The sequence below is a fragment of the Stomoxys calcitrans genome, chromosome 1 (genome assembly GCF_963082655.1).
Source record: "Stomoxys calcitrans chromosome 1, idStoCalc2.1, whole genome shotgun sequence".
In the NCBI taxonomy this organism is placed as follows: Eukaryota; Metazoa; Arthropoda; class Insecta; order Diptera; family Muscidae; genus Stomoxys; species Stomoxys calcitrans.
The window spans coordinates 43,719,819-43,743,225 of record NC_081552.1 but is presented as its reverse complement, the minus strand read 5'-3'; the positions used below and the strand labels follow the sequence as shown (position 1 = coordinate 43,743,225).

The window sequence follows — 23,407 nt, the reverse complement described above, 5'->3', positions numbered from 1 at the left end:
ATCTTCCACTTCTCTCATTCCCTGGATTGCTAGGAAATTGTAGCCTAAGAATCATGATTGTGCCCGGTGTCAGGTGGGCTGAGACACGCTTCTCGTCCTTCTAGAGCATTTAAGTTATCCATAATGGAACTTTACATTGGCACTTTACTTTCTAAGCGGGCCGGATTCTTCCCATTAAGCGCAAGCTTGGGATACAGATCCGATTATAAACCTCAATGCGCCTGCGATGTGAAACTCATTCCGACTCAGGCCAGCCATCGAAACTCGAGTTTTATTTGGTGATGCCTTGATTCGGAGCACGTTGACATCACAGTGAGTGGCCGAATATTTAGAATCCCTACAGAAACTCTGGACTAATGGTAATAATAAAATGACATAGTACTGGCTTGAGTTCGTAGACCCAACGATATTCCGGGGAAAAAAATATAGATCAATATGGCAGTTAGTGCTTATCTGTTCTTTTAACACTGTTTGAAGGTAGACCTCAGTAATCCAGAAGCAGCTAAATCTTCCACGAAATCTCAAAGAAAGTCTTCCTACCTCCAACATTCCACTATACTACTGTTCCGTATGTCAACAGTTGTCCTAAGATGGCAGTATACATATAGCGGATCATGGCCCAAGGAATCCCGCCCTATACATAGCAAAAACTCTTGTTTTATGCCACTGTACAGCAGGTTTCAATGCTTTGTCCTGAGGGAACACGAGTTGTCGGTTTCTATAATAAGCTATTTCTCAAGTTTTTTGTAGTTCTATCCAGTACTGGATCCAGAAAGTTGTACTGGATTGTTATCGATATCACGCGATAACAGATAATAATAACGATTAAACTTGATTTCCAATATATAAAACTAAAATAAACATCGCTATAATTTTATCATTATTATGATTAACCTTGGGCTGGATCGATAACACACCTCTCTCGTTATCGGGTAATCGGCATTTATCGATCCGATAATTAGAACACGAGGACAAAGACCTGAGTTATTTTTGCACTAAACAATGCAATTTACACCTTCTATACAGTTATTCATTGCAAAATTGTTTTGCATAGGTATCGATATCATTTGACAACAGTCGATAACTAGCATTTTGCACTAACTACCGAATAAAATCAAACGACCCCTATGAATGTGGTGCTGATAAATATATAAATTGATCCTTTTTATCTTATTAGTAATCGTAGTTTCTCGACACCATTAATGGTTAATTATCTATACTATTCGATAACGGCCTAAAGTATTTTAGTTAACATTGTAATGTAGTTAATTGTAGTTAACATTGTAATGAATATTTATCGTTTTTTTTTTTAGCAAGAAAATAAAACCTGAAAGTGGTTTTAAAAAAGTCCCCTTCTTTTACCCTGCATTCCACTTTCTCCTAACAAAGAAATTATAATTTATATGGTTATCGGGTTTACGGGATTTATAGAACACATAAATGACAACAATTTCTAACATTTAAAATCCATCTCATATGTCAGGATTTACTGGTAAGAACCGATCACCAAGCACTCTGTGGCATATAAAAATTTCCATCAAAATATTCATTTAATATTATCCAAATATGTATATGAGCTACCCATAAAGTATGGAGGAATTATTTAATAGCTAACTATATACTCTTAATTTATCACTAGTTTCAGTATTCCAATACCATTGAAAACAAATTTTAAGCTGCGAATATTCGGCCCAATCTCCTACTCTATGCAAAATTTCATTCAAATGGATGACAATGGAAATACGGAGAAATGGCACAAAAACAAACTTTGCGCTTTTGTTTGCTCTGCGTTAAAAAGTTTAACGACGCGTGTGTACCATCAAGCGGCTGGTACACTAATCTAAAGCTTTATGTGGTATTAGTGTGAACATTCTAAAATCGTATAGCGATTAGTACCTTGTATTATAATGTATATACATATATAATATGTTTGTGCCTACGTGCGTGAGTGTGAGAGTACGGCACAACACGTATTTTATTTCACGTAGCCAAGAGCAATACACGGCCAGGCCAACTATTTCCCATGTTATTTACTTTGCTGGAGAAAGGTGAATGTAGCTTCATTGGGAATAGACCAGAAAATTATACCAAAATGCGCACATTCTAATGTTGTGGTTTTTCATAAATGATTTCGTTTTGATTTTTTTTAGATAGATACTGCGTAAATAGTATTGGGTAAAAGACAGATTTGAAAATTTGCCATGGAAATTTACCAAAATAGAGATATTTGATAATATTTTCGACAATTTGTATACCCACCACCCAAGGTTGGGGGTATATTCATTTTGTCATACCGTTTGCAACACATCGAAATATCCATTTCCGACCCTCTAAAGTATATATATTTTTGATCGTCGTAAAAATCTAAGACGATCAAGCCATGTTCGTGTATCTGTTGAAATCTCGCTGCAGTCTTTAAAAATAGAGATATTGAGCTGAAACTTTACATAGATTCTTTTTTATCCATAGGCAAGTTAAGTTCGAAGATGGGCTATATCTTGCTATAGCCCGCATATAGACCGATCCGCCGATTTAAGGTCTTGGGCCCATTAAAGCCACATTTATTATCCGGCTTCGCTGAAATTTGGGACAGTGAGTTGTGCTTCTGCAATTTGTCCCCGATCGGTCCATATTTGGATATAGCTGCCACATAGACCTATCTCTCGATTTAAGGTTTTGGGTCCATAAAAGCCGAATTTATTGTCCGATTCTGACTAAATTTGGGTCCTTCGACGTTCTTCTTCAATTTGGGCCATTTTTGGATATAGCTACCATATAGATCGATCCCCCGATTTAAGGTCTTGGGCCCATAAAAGGTGCATTTATTGTCCCATTTCTCCTAAATTTGGGACAGTGAGTTGTGTTAGGCCCTTCGACATTCTCCTTCAATTTGAGCCATTTTTGCATATAGCTGCCATACAGACCGATCTCTCGATTTAAGGTGTTGGGGCTATAAAAGGCACATTTATTGTCCGATTTTGCCTAAATTTGGGACAGTGACTTATGTTAGGGTTTTCGACATCCCGGTCTATATTTGGATATAGCTACAAAAAAGACTAATATTTTGTTCAATGTACGTGCCGAATTTGGTAAAAATCCTACCATATTTTTATATAGCTGCTGTGGGGGCATTAATTATGATTTTTAACCGGATTATGATGAAAGGTGGTGGTGGGTATCCAAAGTTCAGCCCGGCCGAACTTAACACCTTTTTGCTTGTTTGTTTTATGATTTTTATTGTTTATGATAGAAGATGACATTTATAAATGATGATAGCAATAACACTTTTGAAGTTCTTTAGAAGAATGTTTGCTTTCCTAAAATTCAAAAATGAAATCTTAAGAATTGGTAAACAACTCAAAGAATTGAGACTTCGGTCTTCACTGATAGCTAGCTCTAAGATGGAGTTAGAGACGGGTCTATCCCAATGCACTGTCATATGATTGAACGGTCTTTTAGGCGGAGATCGGTGCTATTACGAATCAAGTTCTTCGACGCAATGGTTTTCCAGGAAATGAGAAAGCGGAAGTAATTTGGCAAATTTTCCCACAAACCTTCCATTAAAGGAAAAGTTTGGCCCTCTTACATATCAATGAGCGCTGGCCAACTGAAGCTTAAGGCGGAAGTACAGGAAAAGTTCGTTCACATCGAGCAAACCAGAGTAGAGTAGAGTGAATGGCAAGTGCAGATGAGTGGCTGGCTTTCTATAAGAGAGCACTATGGCAAGAGTCATAATCGGACACAACGCTGTATACAGGGTCACATGATTTCCTCCAATCTGATGTTGCAAACGTACGTTTGTGAAATCTCAAGAACGTAGACAAACGGAATGGCTCCTAAAGGAGACAAAATAAGATCCTATGCGCTTGCATTTGCATAAACGCTCAGGACTACTTATTGGCAGACACTAAGTAAAAAATTTGGTGACCGTGAAAAGTCGCTCATCTGGGGTTTGCACATACATAGGCGCTGAATTTGTACTCTCTTATTTTATCTCATCTTAACGCTCTGGTTCAAATCTAGTGACTGCCACATTTTTATACCCACCACCATAGGATGGGATATACCAATTTAGTCATTCCGTTTGTAACACCTCAAAATATTGTCTTGACGTTCGTCTGTCGAAATCACGATAGCGGTCGAAAGCGTAAAGCTAGCCACTTGAAATTTTGTAGGTCGTTAGGGATTACAAATGGGCCACATCGGTCCAGATTTAGATATAGCTCCCATATAAACCGATCTCCCGATTTGATTTTCTGAGCCCGCTTTGACTGAAATTTTACATGTAGTGTTCTGTTATGATGTCCAACAACTGTTGCAAGTACAGTTCGAATCGGTATATAACCTGCTATATATCCCATATAAACCGATCTCCCGATTTTACTTCTTAAGCCTTTACAAGCCGCAATTTTTGTCCGATATGACCGAAATTTTGCATGTAGTGTTCTGTTTTGACTTCCAACAACTGTGCCAAGTACGGTTCAAATCAGTCTGTAACTTGATATAGCTCGCATATAAACAAATCTCCCGATGTGACTTCTTGAGCACATACAAGCCACAATTTTTGTCCGATTTGGCTGAAATTTAGCATGTAGTGTTTTGTTATAACTTCTAACAACTGTGCCAATTACGGTCGAAATCAGACTATAACCTGATATAGCCCCCATATAAACCGATCTCTCGATCATCCGGAAACTCAAGAGATTATAACCTGATATAGCCCCCATATAAACCGATCTCTCGATCATCCGGAAACTCAAGAGACTAGGAAGGTTACAGAACTTCTTACGAAGCGTCCGCAGAAACTTGAGAAGTTACCTAAGAAACTGGAGAGGGCATAGAAGTAAATTGCCTGAAAAGCACAAAGAAAATTCTCTTAGAAATTCAACTCTAGAGTTTTGTCAGGAAGTTCGAGGAGTTTCTTCAGAAATTCGTGGTATAGAGTTTTTAAAGAAATTCAGAGAGTTTCTTTGGAAACTCAACGAGTTTGTTTGGAAACTCATAGGCAATTAGCAGAATTTCGTGGGAAATTCGGGATTTTTCGTAGGAAACTCGTTGATTTTCGTAGGAGACTTGGGGAGTTTCTTAGAAACTCGGGGTGTTTGTTGTTCGTTGAATTTCTTAGAAATCTAAAGTAGTTCCTTAAGAAGCTGAGGGATATACAAAGGGAACTTGGCGAGTATAACAGGAATTCCGAAGAATTTGAAAGGAAACACGGGTCGATCTGTAAGGAACTCGGGGAGTAACATTTGTGAATTTTAAGTGTTTCTTGGAAAACCTAAGGAATTTTATAGGAAACTCAGCGGGTTTTATAGGAAAATTGGGCGTTTCATGGGAAACTCGAGGAGATTCATAAGAAACTGGGGGAGTTCAAAAGGAAATTCGAGGCTTTTCGTAGGAAACTCGGAAAGATGCACAGAAAATTCGTAGAGTTTCAGAGGAAACTCGGGAAGTTTCATAAGAAACTCGGAGATATTCATAGGAAAATCGGTCAGTTTCATCGGAAAGTTTCAAGGGCAACACGGGAAATTGCATGGGACACTCGTAGAATTTCATAGGAAACTTATGTGGTTTCTAAGGAAAATCGTAAAGTTTCTTAGTAAACTCATGAAGTTGATCCATAAACTCACAGTATTTCTAAGGAAAACTACGGAGTTTTTTTTTTAATTCCCTAGGAAAGATAAAGATTACAGGAAACACAAAAAATTTCCTGGAGTTTTTTAGGAAATCCTAGCAGTTTCTTTGGAAACTCTCAAGAAACTCAAGAGTACCTTTCGTTTATAATTTCAAAAACCATCTATTGCTTAGACAACTAGGTTTCATACGAAACTCGGGGCGTTTCATAGGAAACTGGGATAGTTTTATAGGAAACTAGGGAGTTAGAAAAACTCGGGAGTTTCATAGGAAATTCGACTAGTTTCATGAGAAACTCGTGGAGTTTCATGGGAAACTCGTGGAGTTTCATGGGAAACTCGGTGGGAAACTCGGTAAGTTTCATGGGAAACTCGGTGAGTTTCATGGGAAACTTGGTGAGTTTCATGGGAAACTTGGTGAGTTTCATGGGAAACTCGGTGAGTTTCATGGAAAACTCGGTGAGTTTCATGGGAATCTCGGTGAGTTTCATGGGAAACTTGGTAAGTTTCATGGGAAACTCGGTGAGTTTCATGGGAAACTCGGTGAGTTTCATGGGAAACTCGGTGAGTTTCATGGGAAACTCGGTGAGTTTCATGGGAAACTCGGTGAGTTTCATGGGAAACTCGGTGAGTTTCATGGGAAACTCGGTGAGTTTCATGGGAAACTCGGTGAGATTCATGGGAAACTCGGTGAGTTTCATGGGTAACTCGGTAGGTTTCATGGGAAACTCGGTGAGTTTCATAGGAAACTCGAAACTCATGAAGCTGCTTCATAAGCTCACAAAGTGTCATAGGAAACTCGTGGTGTTTCATGGGAAACTTGGTGAGTTTCATGGGAAACTCGGTGAGTTTCATAGGAGACTCGTGGTGTTTCATGGGAAACTCGAGGAGTTTCATGGGAAACTCGGTGAGTTTCATGGGAAACTCGGTGAGTTTCATGGGAAACTTGGTGAGTTTCATGGGAAACTCGGTGAGTTTCACAGGAAACTCGTGGTGTTTCATGGGAAACTCGAGGAGTTTCATGGGAAACTCGGTGAGTTTCATGGGAAACTCGGTGAGTTTCATGGGAAACTCGGTAAGTTTCATGGGAAACTCGGTGAGTTTCATAGGAAACTCGAAACTCATGAAGCTGCTTCATAAGCTCACAAAGTGTCGTAGGAAACTCGTGGTGTTTCATGGGAAACTCGGTGAGTTTCATGGGAAACTCCAATCTCATGAAGCTGCTTCATAAACTCACAAAGTTTCATATGAAATCATAGGGCAATCTAGAAGTATCTTAAAAAATTTTTGGGAATTCATCCGTTAGGAAACTTAAAAAGTTCTTCTTAAGTAACTTTAACTGTTTCTTCGAAAACTCAGAGATTTTGTTTAGTATTCTTGCAAAGCGCTTGGGGTCTCATGGAAACTGTAGGTTTTTTTGGATTACCTCCTCATATCAAGCAAATATGGTCATGATTGATGTTTCTCATGGTATAGTACAATATACCAAAGACCCATGCAAATTGATAGTCAGCTATATTACTAACCTAACCTAATGAAAACAAAGCTATAATTTTCTCCTGGCCCCTTACTTCCAGAAAAATCTAACTAAGAATGTAATGCTCTTAAAGCCCACAACTCATTGTCAGACCTCCACTTTTTCAAGAATCATTCAACCCATATATACTGTATCAGATCCCAACGTAAATACAAATACCTGCCGAGAAAAAAAGCAGAGAAAAACGTCAGAAGCTTTTTAATAGCGCTCAGGTGATACGAATTTTCAATTGAAATATTGAAAAAAAAAGACACAAAACACACGCACATACCTTAACACAAAAACAAATCACTTATTATCTTATCTGCAAACATAAAAGCAAAAACAACGGCAATAGCATTTCAAAACTGAAACAAAATAAAAATAACAATGATCGTTGCAAAAAATGCCCCGAAAGACACCATTGTAGTTTCTTTATTTTGCCTTGTTGGTGTTTTTCAACTGCCACATTCATCCATCCATCATACTACCAAACAGCGTTGCCGTTTTGGGCTTTTTCTACCAAATTTGGTAGGATTTACTTAAAATTTTAAGGTTTTGGTCGGATGGGCGGCTCATTTCGACTTTGGTATTGTAATTTTATCACCACCATAAGAAAGAGGGTATATTCTATTATTCATTACATTTGCAACACATTGAAATATCAATTTCCGATCCTACATAATATATATTTTCTTGATCGTCGTAAAACGACGAAATCCGGTACAGTGGTTCGACTTAGGCCCCTCGATACCTTCGTCGAGTATGGTCAAGACCGGTTAATATTTAGAAATATATAGTGTGTTACATTACACCCTAAGTGTGTTGTATTTATGGGTCGATTATGGAACCGCAGTTGCGTTGCCAGGATATAAAAATTAATAAAGGATGATTTATTGAGAGCTATAGGAAAGTTTAAAAAAAAAACATAAAATTCAGTAAAACGCATAAAATCTTTATTTGAATCGATAGTACGGTCCATATAATTTAATGTTTAAAGAAGAAAACTTGAAAAATTCGGCAGAGCCCGGCCATGATTCGAACCTGGGCACACGGAGCAACAGCGAGAGCCGTTGCCGTTGTCTAGCGTTCGAAGCCATCAATACAACTTCCAACAGATGCACAAAATTATGTGTAGTATGGAAGAAGTGTAATTTGCCACAGAAAGAATGTCTATCATTACACAAAAATACATGCATTGGGAAAAAGTATAGCTAATAGACAGGATTGTCGAGCGTGGTTAATGTGGTAATTGTATCATAGATGCGTTTTCGCTATTAATACGATTCAAATATATGTTTTTATTATTATAACACTGTTTTGTTGCTTATGTGTGGAATATCGGATCGAATAGAACATGTTTTTAAGATTTTACAGCAAAATCAAAACAAAAATAAAAAAAAATGGTACTCAGCTGTTCGCATGACCTCACATTAGTGCATCCTGCGCTTTTTCCAATTTTGGCATACACTTTCCCTCATTTCGGCCGGTATCTCACAAATAATTGCTTCACTGTTGTCTTCCAATGCCTCAATTGAAGAGGGCTTGTCCGTATAGACAAGAGCTTTAACATAACCCCACAAAATATATTCTTCAGGCGTTAAATCGCACGATCTAGACGGTTAATTGATCGGTGCCAAACGTGAAATAAAATGTTCACCGAACTCGCCTCTCAATAAGTCCATTGTTACGCGTGATGTGTGACATGTGGCACCGTCTTGTTGAACCCACATGTCATGCAAGTCAAGCTCCTGCATTTTGGGCTAAACAAGTTTGGTATCATCTCACGATAACGCTCACCATTCATGATTTTCACTCCGAAATCGACAATTCTGCTTATTAACGTACCCATTGAGGAAAAAATGAGTTTCGTTCATGAAATGGAAGAAGCGCGCGATGAACTTTCTTAACAGACCACGCATTTTGATAATAAAATTCAATAATTTGCATGCGTTCATGGTCAAATGAATGACCAAACTGAAGATATTTGACAGTGAAACAAAACACGAAACGTGTGTTAGCTGTTTAAACCAGTGTTGCCAAAAATATAATAGCTAAAAAATCACCCTTATAACGTTGGAAATATTGGGCAAGTACAGTCAATATCACTGTTTTGAACATTCAGTTACTTTGTAAATTGTAAAAAAGTATGCAATTTAATAAAGAAATTTTTATTACAAATTTGCCTGTTGGCAACGCAACTGAAGTTGGGTTGTTATCCATAATCGACTCCTTAGTATCGTGATTTTTTTTATTGTTCCCCTCAACATCTTTACCCGATGGCGAGCAATACATACATTTTTCCCATGAACATTCCATTCTTTTTTCACAAATGTTAACAACTTTTTAATAAAGTGTGAGTATCCAACGTTTTTACTGGTTTTATGTTTTGTATGCTATTATAGGTCTGTTCGCGCATTTTTCCCGTAAGAATTTGCAGGAGAATTTGTCATGTTAGGTTAGGATGAAAAGAGGGTGCAGATATTAATCCGCCCCATGCCACTATGGACATGCAACTAAGCCAGTAATCGGCTTGTTGAACGCTCTAAAAAGTAACATCGAAAAAAAAAATTTTAAGTTAGGAATTCCGTGCTATTTTCAAAATCCTTAATTGTTTTCCATACCACTTCCCTAAGTTGGTTCATGTCTGGTGTGGTGTCCTCACCTATGTACCGGTGTCTGTTAGCCGCGAAAACCCTACATGCTATCACTTGCCGCGCCGATTTTGCATAAGTGAGCTCGTAGTCCTATGTGTCCCGTTATGACACTAAAAGCTATACTGACCTCCTTCTTACATTCTTTCAGTAATATACTCGTCCTCTCACGATCCGGATCACCCCATGGGATTTTCGCCAACCGTTTTGCTGTTGCATGTGCGTTTGTCGCCCACGTCATTAAATCGGATTGCAGTTCTCTGGCCTTCACTGCCAAGTCGTCTGCCCTTTCATTCACCCTTACTCTGTTATGGGCCGGGACCCAAACGATGCGTATTATGCCATCCTCACAGAAGGCATTAATCTCCTTCTCACACTGCAAGATTGTTCGTGACCTTACCCTCCTGTTTGTTATTGTCCTTATGACCACTTTACTGTTCGTAAAGATGTTCACACTCGATGTACTCCCGTTAGTATTACACAACCTCAAGCATTCCGTGATCGCCCGAATCTTCGCCTGCAGGACCGTATTAAAATCAGGCAGTCTAAAACAGATCTCAGCCCCTGAGTTCTCAATATAGACCCCCAGGCACTCTCTGTCCCCTAGCTTTGATCCATGATCTTCCAGACGGCAATCCTAGGGTTCCGTCAGTCCAAGACTGTGGCGCTGGCAGCAGTGCCTCGCACTCGACCTCAAGTGTCGTCTCAGGTATCCGATCGGAAAGCTCTTCCCTTTCTTCCAGGTTTCCTATCGTCGGCTCGTTTATACCGCGATGGTATGAGCTGCTCCCATACTCAATCCATTCTCCCATCACCTTAAGTCTCATAGCCGTAGTGGCTGCCTCACACTTAATCTGTATGTCAGTAAGTCGGATATCTAGAATAGTCTCCAGTGCCGTAGTGGGCGTGGTATCCACCGCTCCGCCTATGCCAATACAACCTGTTCTCTGATCTTGTTGTATGGTCCTAATGTTGCACTTTTTCTCCATTGCAGCCTACCAAACTGCTGAGGCGTAAGTAAGTATTAGTATAATCACGCTTCTGTAGAGCCAGTGGACTATCCTCGTATTCAGGCCCCATTTCGAGCCTACGGCCCGTCTACATAGAGTCCAACATCTGTGAGCCTTCTCAGTTCGCTCCTAAATGTGACACTTCCAATTAAGATCATTTCTAAGTATTTGTCCTTGTCAAATATCGAAATCGTTTTATTGAGGAAACGTCAAATTGGCCCACCTTCATCTTCCTCGCGAACAAGCACATTTCCGTCTTCTCTGCACATTATTAAACGCCCCCTAGATGTCTATGCGTACCTCTTGCCATCGAAGGATTCCTTTATTTTCTCCAGACTCCAGCGGTCAAGGGAAGGTCCCTTGACATAGGCAAGCCTTTTGTATTCAAGCAGTTCGCTGGATGTCCTTCTCTTTATTATGGTATCCACAATGCGTTACATGGTTTTGAGTAGAAAGGACATAAGGCTTATAGGCCTTTGATGTCGCATAACTCGCCTTGCCGGGCTTGAGTATAAACACCACCCTTGCCTCCTGCCAGGCTTTCAGAGTATATGCAAGTCCTAGGCACACTGTGAAAGTAGTGGTCAGATGAGGCGCCAGATAGTCGACCCTCTTTTGAAGTTACTCTCTCTAAAAAATTTGCCACCAAAAGTACACGAACAACTTCCAGTAGAAATTTGCGGAACAACAGCTGTTGAGTTAAAATTGCCATTCAATTCGTAAAATTTTTTGTACCAGAATAATGGTTGCTGTCTTGACTCTTGTTAAAAAGTCAACTGTAACAAAATACATGTAAAAATTACAACTTTACACTATTTTTCTAGGTATTATTAATTTTTTAATGTTTTTGGTGTTAACTTCTGTGTTTTCATAAAATATCTGATTTTCATAAAACAGATGACTTTCATAAAAAATTTTTCAAAGTTGCGAATTTCAGTTGGCGAAAAGAACTCCCAGCAAAAATTAGCAGGTTCTCAATTTTCGAAGTATCAAAATTTACTACCCGAACAAATTCCAGTAAAAATTTGTGCAAATTTGCACCAATTTTTGGGTACACGAACACACTTATTATATATTGTTAAATAAATAAGAACTGGTAAAATTTTTTTGTAGTGGCAACACTGCCACCAACTTAGGGCGAAGAGAACGAAGTTGTCACCATAACAAAACGTATAGGGGGGATGGGGTAGCTCAAGAGGTATAAACAAAATTTGATGAGAATATATTTTGAGAGAGTTTGTATATTGGTACGTTACAATGGTTTCTCTTGTCAGCATGAGTGCAAAATGCCATTAGCAATATTTGGGCATGACCAAGTGCTGCGCCAGCTAAAATCCACTTTGTTTAATGGTGAAAAATGTGTTGGAAAATACTTTGTCAAAATGATTATGAATCGATTTTACATCATATCATAAATTCTCTACTAACATAATAACATTGATTATATTGCAATTTGAGGTATTGTCTTGGCCTTTGCAAAAAGCCTTCGCTTTGGTATAACAATTTTGTGGGATGCGGTGGTACAATGTTATCGGCTGATAACATTTTCCTTTTTATACCCACCACCAAAGGATGGGGGTATATTCATTTAGTCATTCCGTTTGCAACACATCGAAATATCCATTTCCGACCCTATAAAGTATTGGGTTGCCCAAAAAGTAATTGCGGATTTTTCATATAGTCGGCGTTGACAAATTTTTTCACAGCTTGTGACTCTGTAATTGCATTCTTTCTTCTGTCAGTTATCAGCTGTTACTTTAAGGTTGCTTTAGAAAAAAAGTGTAAAAAAAGTATATTTGACTAAAGTTCATTCTAAGTTTTATTAAAAATGCATTTACTTTCAATTAAAAAAATCCGCAATTACTTTTTGGGCAACCCAATATATAAATTCTTGATCAGCGTAAAAATCTAAGACGATCTAGACATGTCCGTCCGTCTGTCTATTAAAATCACGCTACAGTCTTTAAAAATAGAGATATTGAGCTGAAACTTTGCAGATTCTTTTTTTGTCCATAAGCAGGTTAAGTTCGAAGGTGCGCTATGTCGGACTATATTTTGATATCGCCCCCATATAGACCGATCCGCCGATTTAGGGTATGAGGCCAAAAAAAAAAAACACATTTCTTATCCGATTTTACTGAAATTTGAGATAGTGAGTTGTGCTAGGCCCTTCGACATCCTTCGTTAATTTGGCCCGGATCGGTCCACATTTGGTTATAGCTGCCACGATCCTCCGATTTAGGGTCTTAGGCCCATTAAAGCCACATTTATTTTCCGATTTTGCTGAAATTTGGAACAGTGAGTTGTGTTAAGCTCTTCGACATCCTTCGTTAATTTGGCCTGGATCGGTCCACATTTAGTTATAGCTGTCATATAGACCCATCCTCCGATTTAGGGTCTTAGGCCCATTAAAGCCACATTTATTATCCGATTTTGCTGAAATTTGGGACAGTGAGTTGTCTTAGGCCCTTCGACATCTTTCTTTAATTTGGCCCTGATCGGATCAGATTCAGATATAGCTGCCATATAGACCGATCCCTCGGTTTAAGGTTTTGGGCCCATAAAAGGCGCATTTATTGTTCGATGTCGCCGAAATTTGGGATAGTGAGTTAAGTTGTGTTATGCCCTTCGACATCTTTTTTCAATTTCACTCAGATTGGACCAGATTTGGATATAGCTGCCATACAGACCGATCTCTCGGTTTTTGGTTTTGGGGCCATAAAAAAGCGCATTTATTATCCGATGTCGTCGAAATTTGCGACAGTGAATTGTGTTAGGCCCTTCGACATCTTTCTTCAATTTCACTCAGATCGGACCAGATTTGGATATAGCTGCCATATAGACCGATTTCTCAATTTAACTTTGGGCCCATAAAAGGCGCATTTATTGTCCGATGTTGCCGAAATTTGGGACAGAGAGTTAAGTTAAGCCCCTCCACACTTTTCTGCAAATTGATCTAGGTCGATCAAGATTTGCATATAGCTGCCATATAGACCGATATCTCGATTTAAAACCTTGGCCCCATAAAAAGCGCATTTATAATCCGATTTAAGTGAAATTTTACACAGTGACTTATGTTAGGCTTTTCGACATCCATGTTGTATATGGTTCAGATCGGTTTATTTTTAGATATAGCTATTAAATAGACCAATATTATGTTATATATAATTGAACAATGACTTGTACTTATTAGTATTTGGTCCAAATCGGAACATATTTCGATATAACTGCTATGGACCATAAGGTATGCAATTTTCACCGGGTTTTGGATGAAAGGTGGTTTACATATAGACCAGAGGTGGTGGGTATTTAAAGTTCGGCCCGGCCGAATTTAACGCATTTTTACTTATTATCAATATGAAAGGGGAATCACCTGTATTTTGTGTTTGTTTTCCTAAAAGCTTCAGAAAGAACACAATCACACAAAATCGAAACTTTCGATTGAATTTGAATTTATTTGCAGTGATTTCGTGACTTCTTGCGAAATTCCCTTATCTTACCTTGAAGGCCATTTCTATTAAATTATTAAAAATTTCTTAAAATAGCTTTTTATTATGGGGCGGATTGTTTGATGAAAGCTCATTTATATATAAGATTAGGTAGGACAATGTTTAGCTAAATCAGTAGAGGTTAACTAAGGGTTTGCTTGAGTCCAATGAATGTCCCAGTTAACACACAGATATTTTTATTAACCTTGGAGTCTCTTGGGAAACTGAATGTTTTTAAGGATTGTTACGCAAGAATAGCATGCTCTGGAAGTTCATTTGTAGAGATGGGTTTCTACCGGGCAAATACCCAATGCTTGGGTATTTATAATTTTGCAGATATCTTGATTGTAAAAAAATTTAACAAACAATTGTTGACCTTCTGATCTTATAAAATCGGAATTTAGTTATATATAGCCGCTATATAGACCGATCTCCAGACTTAAAGTCTTGGGGCAATAAAACCATTTTTTTGACGCGCTGGGAGTTACTTGGGAAACTCTGTGGGTTTCTTAAGTAGCTCTGAAAGTTTCTTGGAAAACTGGCTGTTTTTGGGAGTTTTTGAGGAATAGGGGCATTTCATGGGAACATTTGGGAGTTTCTTAGTAAATTTTGTAAGTTTTTCGACGTTCCTTAGGGGAATGCTCTGGGATTTTTGTGGAAAATCTAAGAGTTTTTAAGATAATCTTTGATTTCTTGAGAAAGCGAGTTCTGCGAGATCTTGGAAAATTCTGGTGTTTTTTAAAGCAGCGCAGGGAGTTGTTTGGGAAACTCTGCGAGTTCTTGGAAATTTTTTTGAAGTTTCTAAGGTAGCTTCCAATGTTTCTTGGAAAACTCTGGACATTTTTTGTGTAACTCTGGGAGTTATTAAAGAGCTGGGGTTTTGTTGGGAAAATCCTGAAGTTTCTCCATAAATTTTGTAAGTTTCTCGACGGGCGAGTAACTTTTTTGGCCAACTCGTGGTTGCTTAGGAAACGCTACGAACTTTTTGGGAATTTACCGATGAATTTAAGAAAACTATAAGAACTTCTTAGGCTATTCTTAGGAAACTCAGCGAGTTTCATTACGAAATTTGTAAATCCCTTATGTATAAGGTAGCTGTGTGAGTTTCTTGGGAAACATTACTGAATATTTCTTTAGAAACAATGGAATTTTCTTCGCAAAATCATGTTTTTTTTGGAAAACTCTGGAAATTTCATGATAGGGTGCGAACAGAATGCGCGCTGAAAGCCGAGCCGAAATTGTCAATGCGATAAAGATAGTGAATGCGAGAAAACTGGTCTTCAAATCTTGGAATTCCTTGGGGAAGTCTTAGATTTTCTTTGGAAACTCTACAATTTTTTTCTCTTAAAGAATCTCAAGCCGTAAACATTGGAGTTTCTTGGAAAAGAAAATAAATTTCTTGTAAACCTCTCAAGTTTCTTTGAAAATTTAGTTTTTGCAAGTTCCTGGAAGTTTTTTGGAAATATCTAAGACTTTCATGGGGGAATTTATGATTTTCTTGGGAAATTCCAGGTGTTTCTTGGGAAAACATAGAGTTTGGCAGAAAATCAGAGAAGTTTTTTAGAAATCTCTAAAGTTTCTTGGAAGTCTCAATGTAAAGTCTTGAGCTCGTTGCGATATTCGTTTTTTGCGAAAATCTTGAATTTTATTAGAAAACTATGAATCCCTGCGAAATTCTACGTGGTTCTTATCAAAACTCTAGGTTTTCCATGGTATATTCTTGGGAAATCTTTTTGGGAGTACTTTGTGCAAGCTCTTGGAGAATTTGGCGAGAAACTCTTGGCTTTTCTTGGAAAACACTTTAGAATTTCTAAATCCCTTGAGAACTTAGGGAGTATCTTGTGAAACTTGACATATTTCTTGGGAAATTAAAGGAATTTCTTGAAAAAATCTGGGAGATCCTACAGAAACTTTAAGAATTGTTTTAAGAAAATCATAGCTTTTGATTAAAAATCAGAGGAGCTTTGGAAATCTCTCAAGTTTCCTCGAAAATTTTGAAGTTTTGTGAAACTTTCTTGCAATACTTAAGGAGTTAATTGTGAAAATTATGGAGTTTGGTAGGACACCTAAAGGGTTTTGTAGCCATTTCTTAGTGGTCTTTACAAATTATTTAAATTTCAATAAAAATTGTGGATTTTTTTGAAAAACTCTGGATGTTGCTTAGGAGAATCTTGAAAATTTTTTAAAGTTTTGGGAGTCTCTAGGAAAGGGTAAAGTTTGAGAAACTCAAAAGTTTCTATCCATATTCTTAGGAAATTCGAGGAATAAGTCAGAAAATTGCAGGAGCTTCCTATGAAACTCGAAGACATGTCGTGATTTTTTTAAGGATATTGCCAGAAATTTGAGTAAAGGGGATTTCTTATGAAACTTGGCAAATTTTTAAGGCATTCTTTAGGAAATTCATGCAAGTTCTTGAGAAATTTCCCAGGAAGCTCGTAAAGTTTTAAATGAAATTGGAAGAAAATCGAGTAAAGGGATTTCTTATGAAACTTGGCAAGTTTCTAAGGCATCCTTTAGGAAATTCAAGCAGTTGCTTAGGAAATCCGAGTATTTTACCAGAAAATTCGCAGAGTTTCTATGAAACTCTAGAAACTTCTCAGCATGCTCGTAATTTTCTAAGGAAATTGCAAAAACTTCGAAGGAAAAGGAAAGTTTTCTAAGCAACTCGAGAAACTAAAGAAATCTCGCAGGAAGGTCAAGGAATGTTAGTGAAAAACTAAATAAATCTAAAACCTTTTTAATGAAACCCCGTAATTTCTTACGAGAAGGGGGAAACTCACGAGTTTTTTAGGAGTTAGGGGAATTTCTTAAAAAACAAATGGAGTAAGGGTAATTTCTTGTGAAACTTGGAAAGCTCCGTAGGATTTCCTTACGGAATTCAAGCAGATTCCATAGAAATTTGTAGGCGTTCCTCAGAAATTCAAGCAGTTTCGAGGTGTTTCCTGTGAAACTCGAGAAACTTTTCGGGATACTCGTAGGTTTTCAAGGGAAATTGCAAGGACGAGTAAAGGGGATTTGTTGTGAAACTTGGTAAGATTCTAAGGCATTCCTTTGGAAATTCAAGCTGATTCTTAGGGTAAAAGTTAAAAATCTCGAGGAACTCTTCAGTAAACTAAATCGAAAAAACTTTGTAGGAACTTTTGAGTTTTCTAATAAAGTGAAGAAATTTCGCAAGAACATCAAGGAATGTCATTGAAAATCGGAGAAGTGTTTCTTATGAACCACGGGGGATTCTTATAATGCGGAGGGATCCCAAAAAAACTCTAGAGCTATATTTATGGGAATTAGAGAAATTTCTTAAAAAAACACTTGGGGAGTACCTTAAGCATACCTTAGGGAATTCAAACAGATTCTCATAATATTCGAGGAGTATCTTAGGAAACTGAATGAATTTTGAGAAAAAATTTAAATTTTTCTATGATACAAGTTAGTTTTCCAAGGAAACTAGAGAAATTTCGCAGAAATGTCACAGAAAAACTATGAAATACTCTTAGAATTCCCAGGATTCTTATGTTTAGCTTCCTCATGGGCAGTTGTTGGCTCGGTCTTTTTGTTTTAATTTATTTCTATGAATGTTCCATTGCAAATCCATCTACTCCTCTAAAATTACCCTTGAGATTTCTTTTTCCAAATGTTACTCACAAATTATTTTCTCTTTTTGTCTTTCTAGCATTGCCTGTCTTCAAGAGGACTACGGTCACCTAGGCCTTGGCGGTCCTGCAGATTTGCCTTATAAACCTGAAATTACTCATCAACATCAACACCAGCCTCACAAAAATGTTGTCGTCGATTTAAGCGACAGCAGTGCCGAAAATACCTGCCAACACAGATGGCCTCCCAATGGGGGTACATTTGGTCATGCGGATAAACCTATAGGTTGGATGTATGGTTTGCTGGGATGCATGAAACCCGTGCTGTCGTTCATTGGCAAGGCGGGTGTTATTGAGATTAAAAGTCAAAAACCAGAAGACTGGGAAATTCCATTTGAGGCCATTTCCGATCTACAGTGGTTGGGTAGTGGGGCACAGGGAGCGGTTTTCAGTGGAAAACTAAAAAATGAAATTGTGGCAGTGAAGAAGGTTAAGGATGCCAAGGAGACGGATATAAAGCATTTAAGGAAACTAGATCATGAGAATATCATAAAATTCAAGTAAGTCAACCCAAAGTCCAGATTCACTTGCAAAAAGCGATCAGCCGACACAATTTTTTTCATTTTTGACAGTTCTTTACTTTGAAGATGTCAATTTGTTCCTTTTTTACATTCGTCTTTGTTTACGTTTTCTCTTATTTCCACTTTTTGATGTCAGCAAGTCACTAATAGAAGGTGATGTTCACCATCTATGAGCCCTGACCCAAAGTTGACAGTGATAGTAGCAGGCTTTAATTTTTTTTTACGTAATTGCAGAGGTGTATGTACTCAATCACCAGTTTATTGCATTATCATGGAATTCTGTCCCTATGGCCCTTTGCAAAATATACTCAAAGAGGAAGAGGTTATGTTGCCGTCCCGTCTGGTTTCATGGTCCAAGCAAATAGCCTTGGGCATGCAATATCTACATTCTCACAAGATTATACACAGAGATTTAAAGAGTCCAAAGTAAGTAAATTTCTCCCACTCGTTCTCCTAAAAACCTCACAGGTTTTTTTTTTTTTCTTTATACTCTCTCTCTCTCCCTCCCTTTCAGCATCCTTATAAGTGCCGAACAATTGGTGAAAATCAGTGACTTTGGCACCAGTCGTGAATGGAATGAGATCAGCACGAAAATGAGTTTCGCCGGCACTGTGGCCTGGATGGCTCCTGAGGTTATACGCAATGAGCCCTGTTCTGAAAAGGTGGACATTTGGTCTTATGGTGTAGTACTGTGGGAAATGCTGACGTGCGAAATTCCCTATAAAGACGTGGATTCCTCTGCCATCATTTGGGGTGTGGGCAATAATTCGCTGAAATTGCCAATACCCTCCAGTTGTCCCGAAGGTTTTAAGCTGCTGGTCAAGCTGTGCTGGAACACCAAACCCCGTAACCGTCCTTCGTTTAGACAAATTTTAGCGCATTTGGAAATTGCTGGACCCGAGCTCTTGCGTAAAACCGAAAAACAATATTTCGAAACTCAGCGTTCGTGGAAGGAAGAGGTTCGAACCCATATGAAGGAGATGACCCAAAATGGCACAAGCATACATAAATATGAACAAGATTTAATACGAAAACGTACAGCAGAATGGCGGCATGCGCAGGACATACGCATGGTCTATGAGGATAAACTGGAGAAGACAAATCGTTTGTATTTGGAATTGAGTGAATGCATGTCTCAGGTGCTAGAGAAAGAAAAGGAAATTGCCGAGTAAGTTAAACAATTCCTAGTTTTTCCCAAAGAAGAAAAAAGTTTCAAGTTCTATTTCATGCAGGAGAGAAAAGAAATTACCCGGATATAAACCCTCAAGACGTTTTGCTCCAACCTTACGTAAAATGCAGTATTACCGACGAAGACTTAATGCACCACCCATGATGATCACAGCGGCCTCTAGTAGCCAACAAACGCAACAACAATCGTCCACGCCAAATCCCGAAACCACACCAGAGGTAATTCATTAATGAATTAAAGGCTACCCTCAAAGTTTAACTTGTCCTCTCTTTTCTGTTTCCAGAGTCCTGTCAAATGCACTCTCTATGCTCAATTAGATGGCAGCACTTCCCAACCAAAATCATTTTGTGTGGCCACACAAAAACCCAAGAAATCGCGTCATCGTCGAGTGGGTTCGGGCACTTTTGCCAGTGCCGCACCTAAATATAGCCCCTGCCGCGATCGTCGCTACCAAAGTGAGCCCGAGAATCGCAAGGGTAAAATGGTAGACACCGAAACGCAAACGGATGCCATGGATGTCAGCGAGACAGATTTGAGTCCTAGTGCTTACTTTCCTTCACGAGACATTGCCACGTTACTTAATCACTGCCCCCTATCATCACAACCCATAGATGTACCCATGGTCTCACACCGAGACTCTAGACAACCAGCCAACCCTCCAACGGTAATGCCCTCTCAGCATCATCCGAATCAGGCTTTCCAACACTTGGCCGAACAGCGACTACAACAGCAAGGTGTTCTATATAATCAATCACCCCTAACGATAACACCTACAAGTCCCAATGGCAACGGCTCATTAACCACCAGCGATGTCACCTTCCAAGACGCTTGCTCTAGTCCCGACCAACTTTTGGACGATGTCATGAATAGCAATGAGCGCTTAGATTTGGCCGATTGTTGTAGTGATAATGAAAATCTTGAGAGGCTGGGCCGCAAAGTTATTGAACTGATCAATGAAAATCGACTTTCCATGCAATCATCAACGTCCACCACATCGGCAGTAGGAACTTCAACGGCAGCAATAACACCACCCATGACGGCGGCGGCACAGAATCAAAATGCCACCGTTACGGCAATGCCAATTATGTCACAACCTTTAACTCCAGAAAATGGTAACTCGGAACATTCGATGGTAATGCGAGACGCTACCGATGGTAACGAACCACCCATAGAAATTCGAACACCCCGATTATTGCGTTGTGCCAGTCTACATAGAAATTCTATGCGCCAGCAGTCCAGTAGTGGCATTGGAGGAGTTGATGCCACAAATGCAAATGGTGAATCAAATGAGGATTTCTGTAATGATAGTTGGTCAGATGAAGAGGGTGAAGATACCGATTACAATTATTCGTTGAGGAGAAGAAGGTAAGATATAATGAGAAAGGTGACTATATACGGTTCTTAAACTGTGCTTTTCCTAAGGAAAGAGTAAACAAGTAAAAGCGTGCTAAGTTCGGCCGGGCCGAATCTTATATACCCTCCACCATGGATCGCATTTGTCGAGTTCTTTTCCCGGCATCTCTTCTTAGGCAAAAAAAAAAGGATATAAGAAAAGATTTGCTCTGCTGTTAGAGCGATATTAGGATATGGTCCGGTTTGGACCACAATTAAATTATATTTATGTTGGAGACCTGTAAAATAGAGAGATCGATTTATAAGTGAGCTGTATCGGGCTATAGACCGATTCAGATCATAATAAACACATATGTTAATGGTCATGAGAGAATCCGTCGTACAAAATTTCAGGCAAATCGGATAATAATTCCGACCTCTAGAGGCTCAAGAAGTCAAGATCCCATATCGGGTTATATGGCAGCTAAATCAGGTTATAAACCGACTTGTACTTTATTTGACATAGTTGTTGAAAGTAACAATAAAAAACGTCCTGCGAAATTTCAGCCAAATCGGATAAGAATTGCGCACTCTAGAGGCTCAAGAAGTCAAGTCCCCAGATCGGTTTATATGGCAGCTATATCAAAACATTGACCGATATGGCCCATTTTAAATACCAACCGACCTACACTAACAAGAAGTATTTGTGCAAAATTTCAAGCGGCCAGCTTTACTCCTTCGGAAGTTAGCGTGCTTTCGACAGACAGACGGACGGACGGGCAGACGGACGGACATGGCTAGATCGACATAAAATTTCACGACGATCAAGAATATATATACTTTATGGGGTCTCAGACGAATATTTCGAGCAAAAAAAAACTATTCTTTCCATAGGGAAAAGTACTAATATCCTCGGCACGGGATAGCTGTGAGCACCAAACACTCTGAATTTGCAGTCATGGACAATCAGAGTAGAGAGTCTCAGTGAGAGGTCGGGTGGCACCGGCTCTGGCACAAATACTGAATGCCATGATGCTCGATATGACCAGACGAGTTATTGACGAATTTAAAAAACCAATGGCCACCCTGTTCTCGCGGCGATCGGTCCTTTGGACCGGAACGAGTTTGCTCACCTACAGCAGCTTGACGAGGATCGCCACCTCCACATGAAAATGTGGTTACAATAACAACAACAACTAAAACTACCATATCTCTAGAGAAAGACTACCACAACGACCCTTTCCCCAGAAAAAGTACACCATAACTTTCCTCGGGGACCTAAGCGACCATTTCCCTTGCAAAGAGAAATAAAACTAACCTTTCCTAAGCGAAAGAGTACTAATACTACCCACTTCTAAGGAAAAGAGTACTAAAACTGCTATTTCCAAACGAAATGAGAAATAATGACTAAAACTATCCTTTCCTAAGGGAAAGGGTACTAAATCTATCCTTTTCTAAGGGAAAGGTTACTAAAAATATCCTTTTCGAAGGGAAAATGTACTAAAATTATTCTTTCCGGAGAGAAAGGGTACTAAAACTACACTTTCCTAGGGAGAAAGTTTCTAAAACTACCCTTGCCAAAAGAAAAGTGTGCTCGAACTACCCTGTCCCCAGAGAAAGAGTAATAAAACGATCATTTCACTAGCGAATGAATAATAAAACCACCCTTTCTTAAGCGCAAAAATGCTAAAACTAAATTTTTTTAGGGAAACTGTATTAAATCTGCCATTTTCTAAGAAAATGAGTACTATAACTACATATTCCTACAGAAGAAAGTACTAAAAATACCCTTCTCTACAGAAGAGTGTACCAAATTACCCATTCATATGGGAAAGAGCACTAAAACTACTCTATCCCTTTTGAAAAAGTACTAAAGCTACCCTGCCATTAGCGAAAGAGTACTAGAAATAAGGGAAAGGGTACTAAAACTATCCTTTCCTAAGGGAAAGGGTACTATAACTATCCTTTCCTAAGGGAAAGGGTACTAAAACAAATCTTTCTCAAGGGAAAGGATACTAAACTACCCTTTCGTAAAGGAAAGAGTAAAACTACCATTTCCTAAGGGAAAGGGTACTAAAACTACCCTTTCCTAGGCGAAAATTTTCTAAAACTACTATTTCCTGGGGGAAAGGGTACTAAAACTAAACTTTCCTAAGGGAAAGCATACTAAAACTACACTTTCCAAAGGGAAAGGGTACTTAAATTCCCCTTTCCTAAGGGAAAGGTTACTAAAACTATCCTCCCCTCAGGGCAATGGTACTAAAAATACCCTTTCCTAAGGGAAATGGTACTAAAACTATCCTTTCCTAAGGTAAGAGATACTAAAGCTATCCTGTCCAAAGGGAGAGGGTACTTAAACTATCCTTTCCGAAGGAAAAGGGTACTAAAACTACCTACTACCCTATTACTATCTT

At 38.7% G+C, this 23,407-nt stretch overlaps 1 protein-coding gene across 4 annotated transcripts in view; it reads left to right on the top strand.

Moving 5' to 3' along the window:
- Positions 1–23,407, top strand: part of LOC106093490 (mitogen-activated protein kinase kinase kinase 13) — a 79,346-nt gene that overhangs the window by 38,980 nt on the left and 16,959 nt on the right. For all 4 annotated transcript variants that reach the window (XM_013260550.2, XM_013260549.2, XM_013260551.2 and 1 more), the window contains 5 exons: positions 17,972–18,451; positions 18,707–18,898; positions 18,987–19,640; positions 19,705–19,879; positions 19,945–21,026. In XM_013260550.2, coding sequence (XP_013116004.2) covers positions 17,972–18,451; positions 18,707–18,898; positions 18,987–19,640; positions 19,705–19,879; positions 19,945–21,026 — 2,583 coding nt within the window. The remainder of the gene's footprint in view (positions 1–17,971; positions 18,452–18,706; positions 18,899–18,986; positions 19,641–19,704; positions 19,880–19,944; positions 21,027–23,407) is intronic.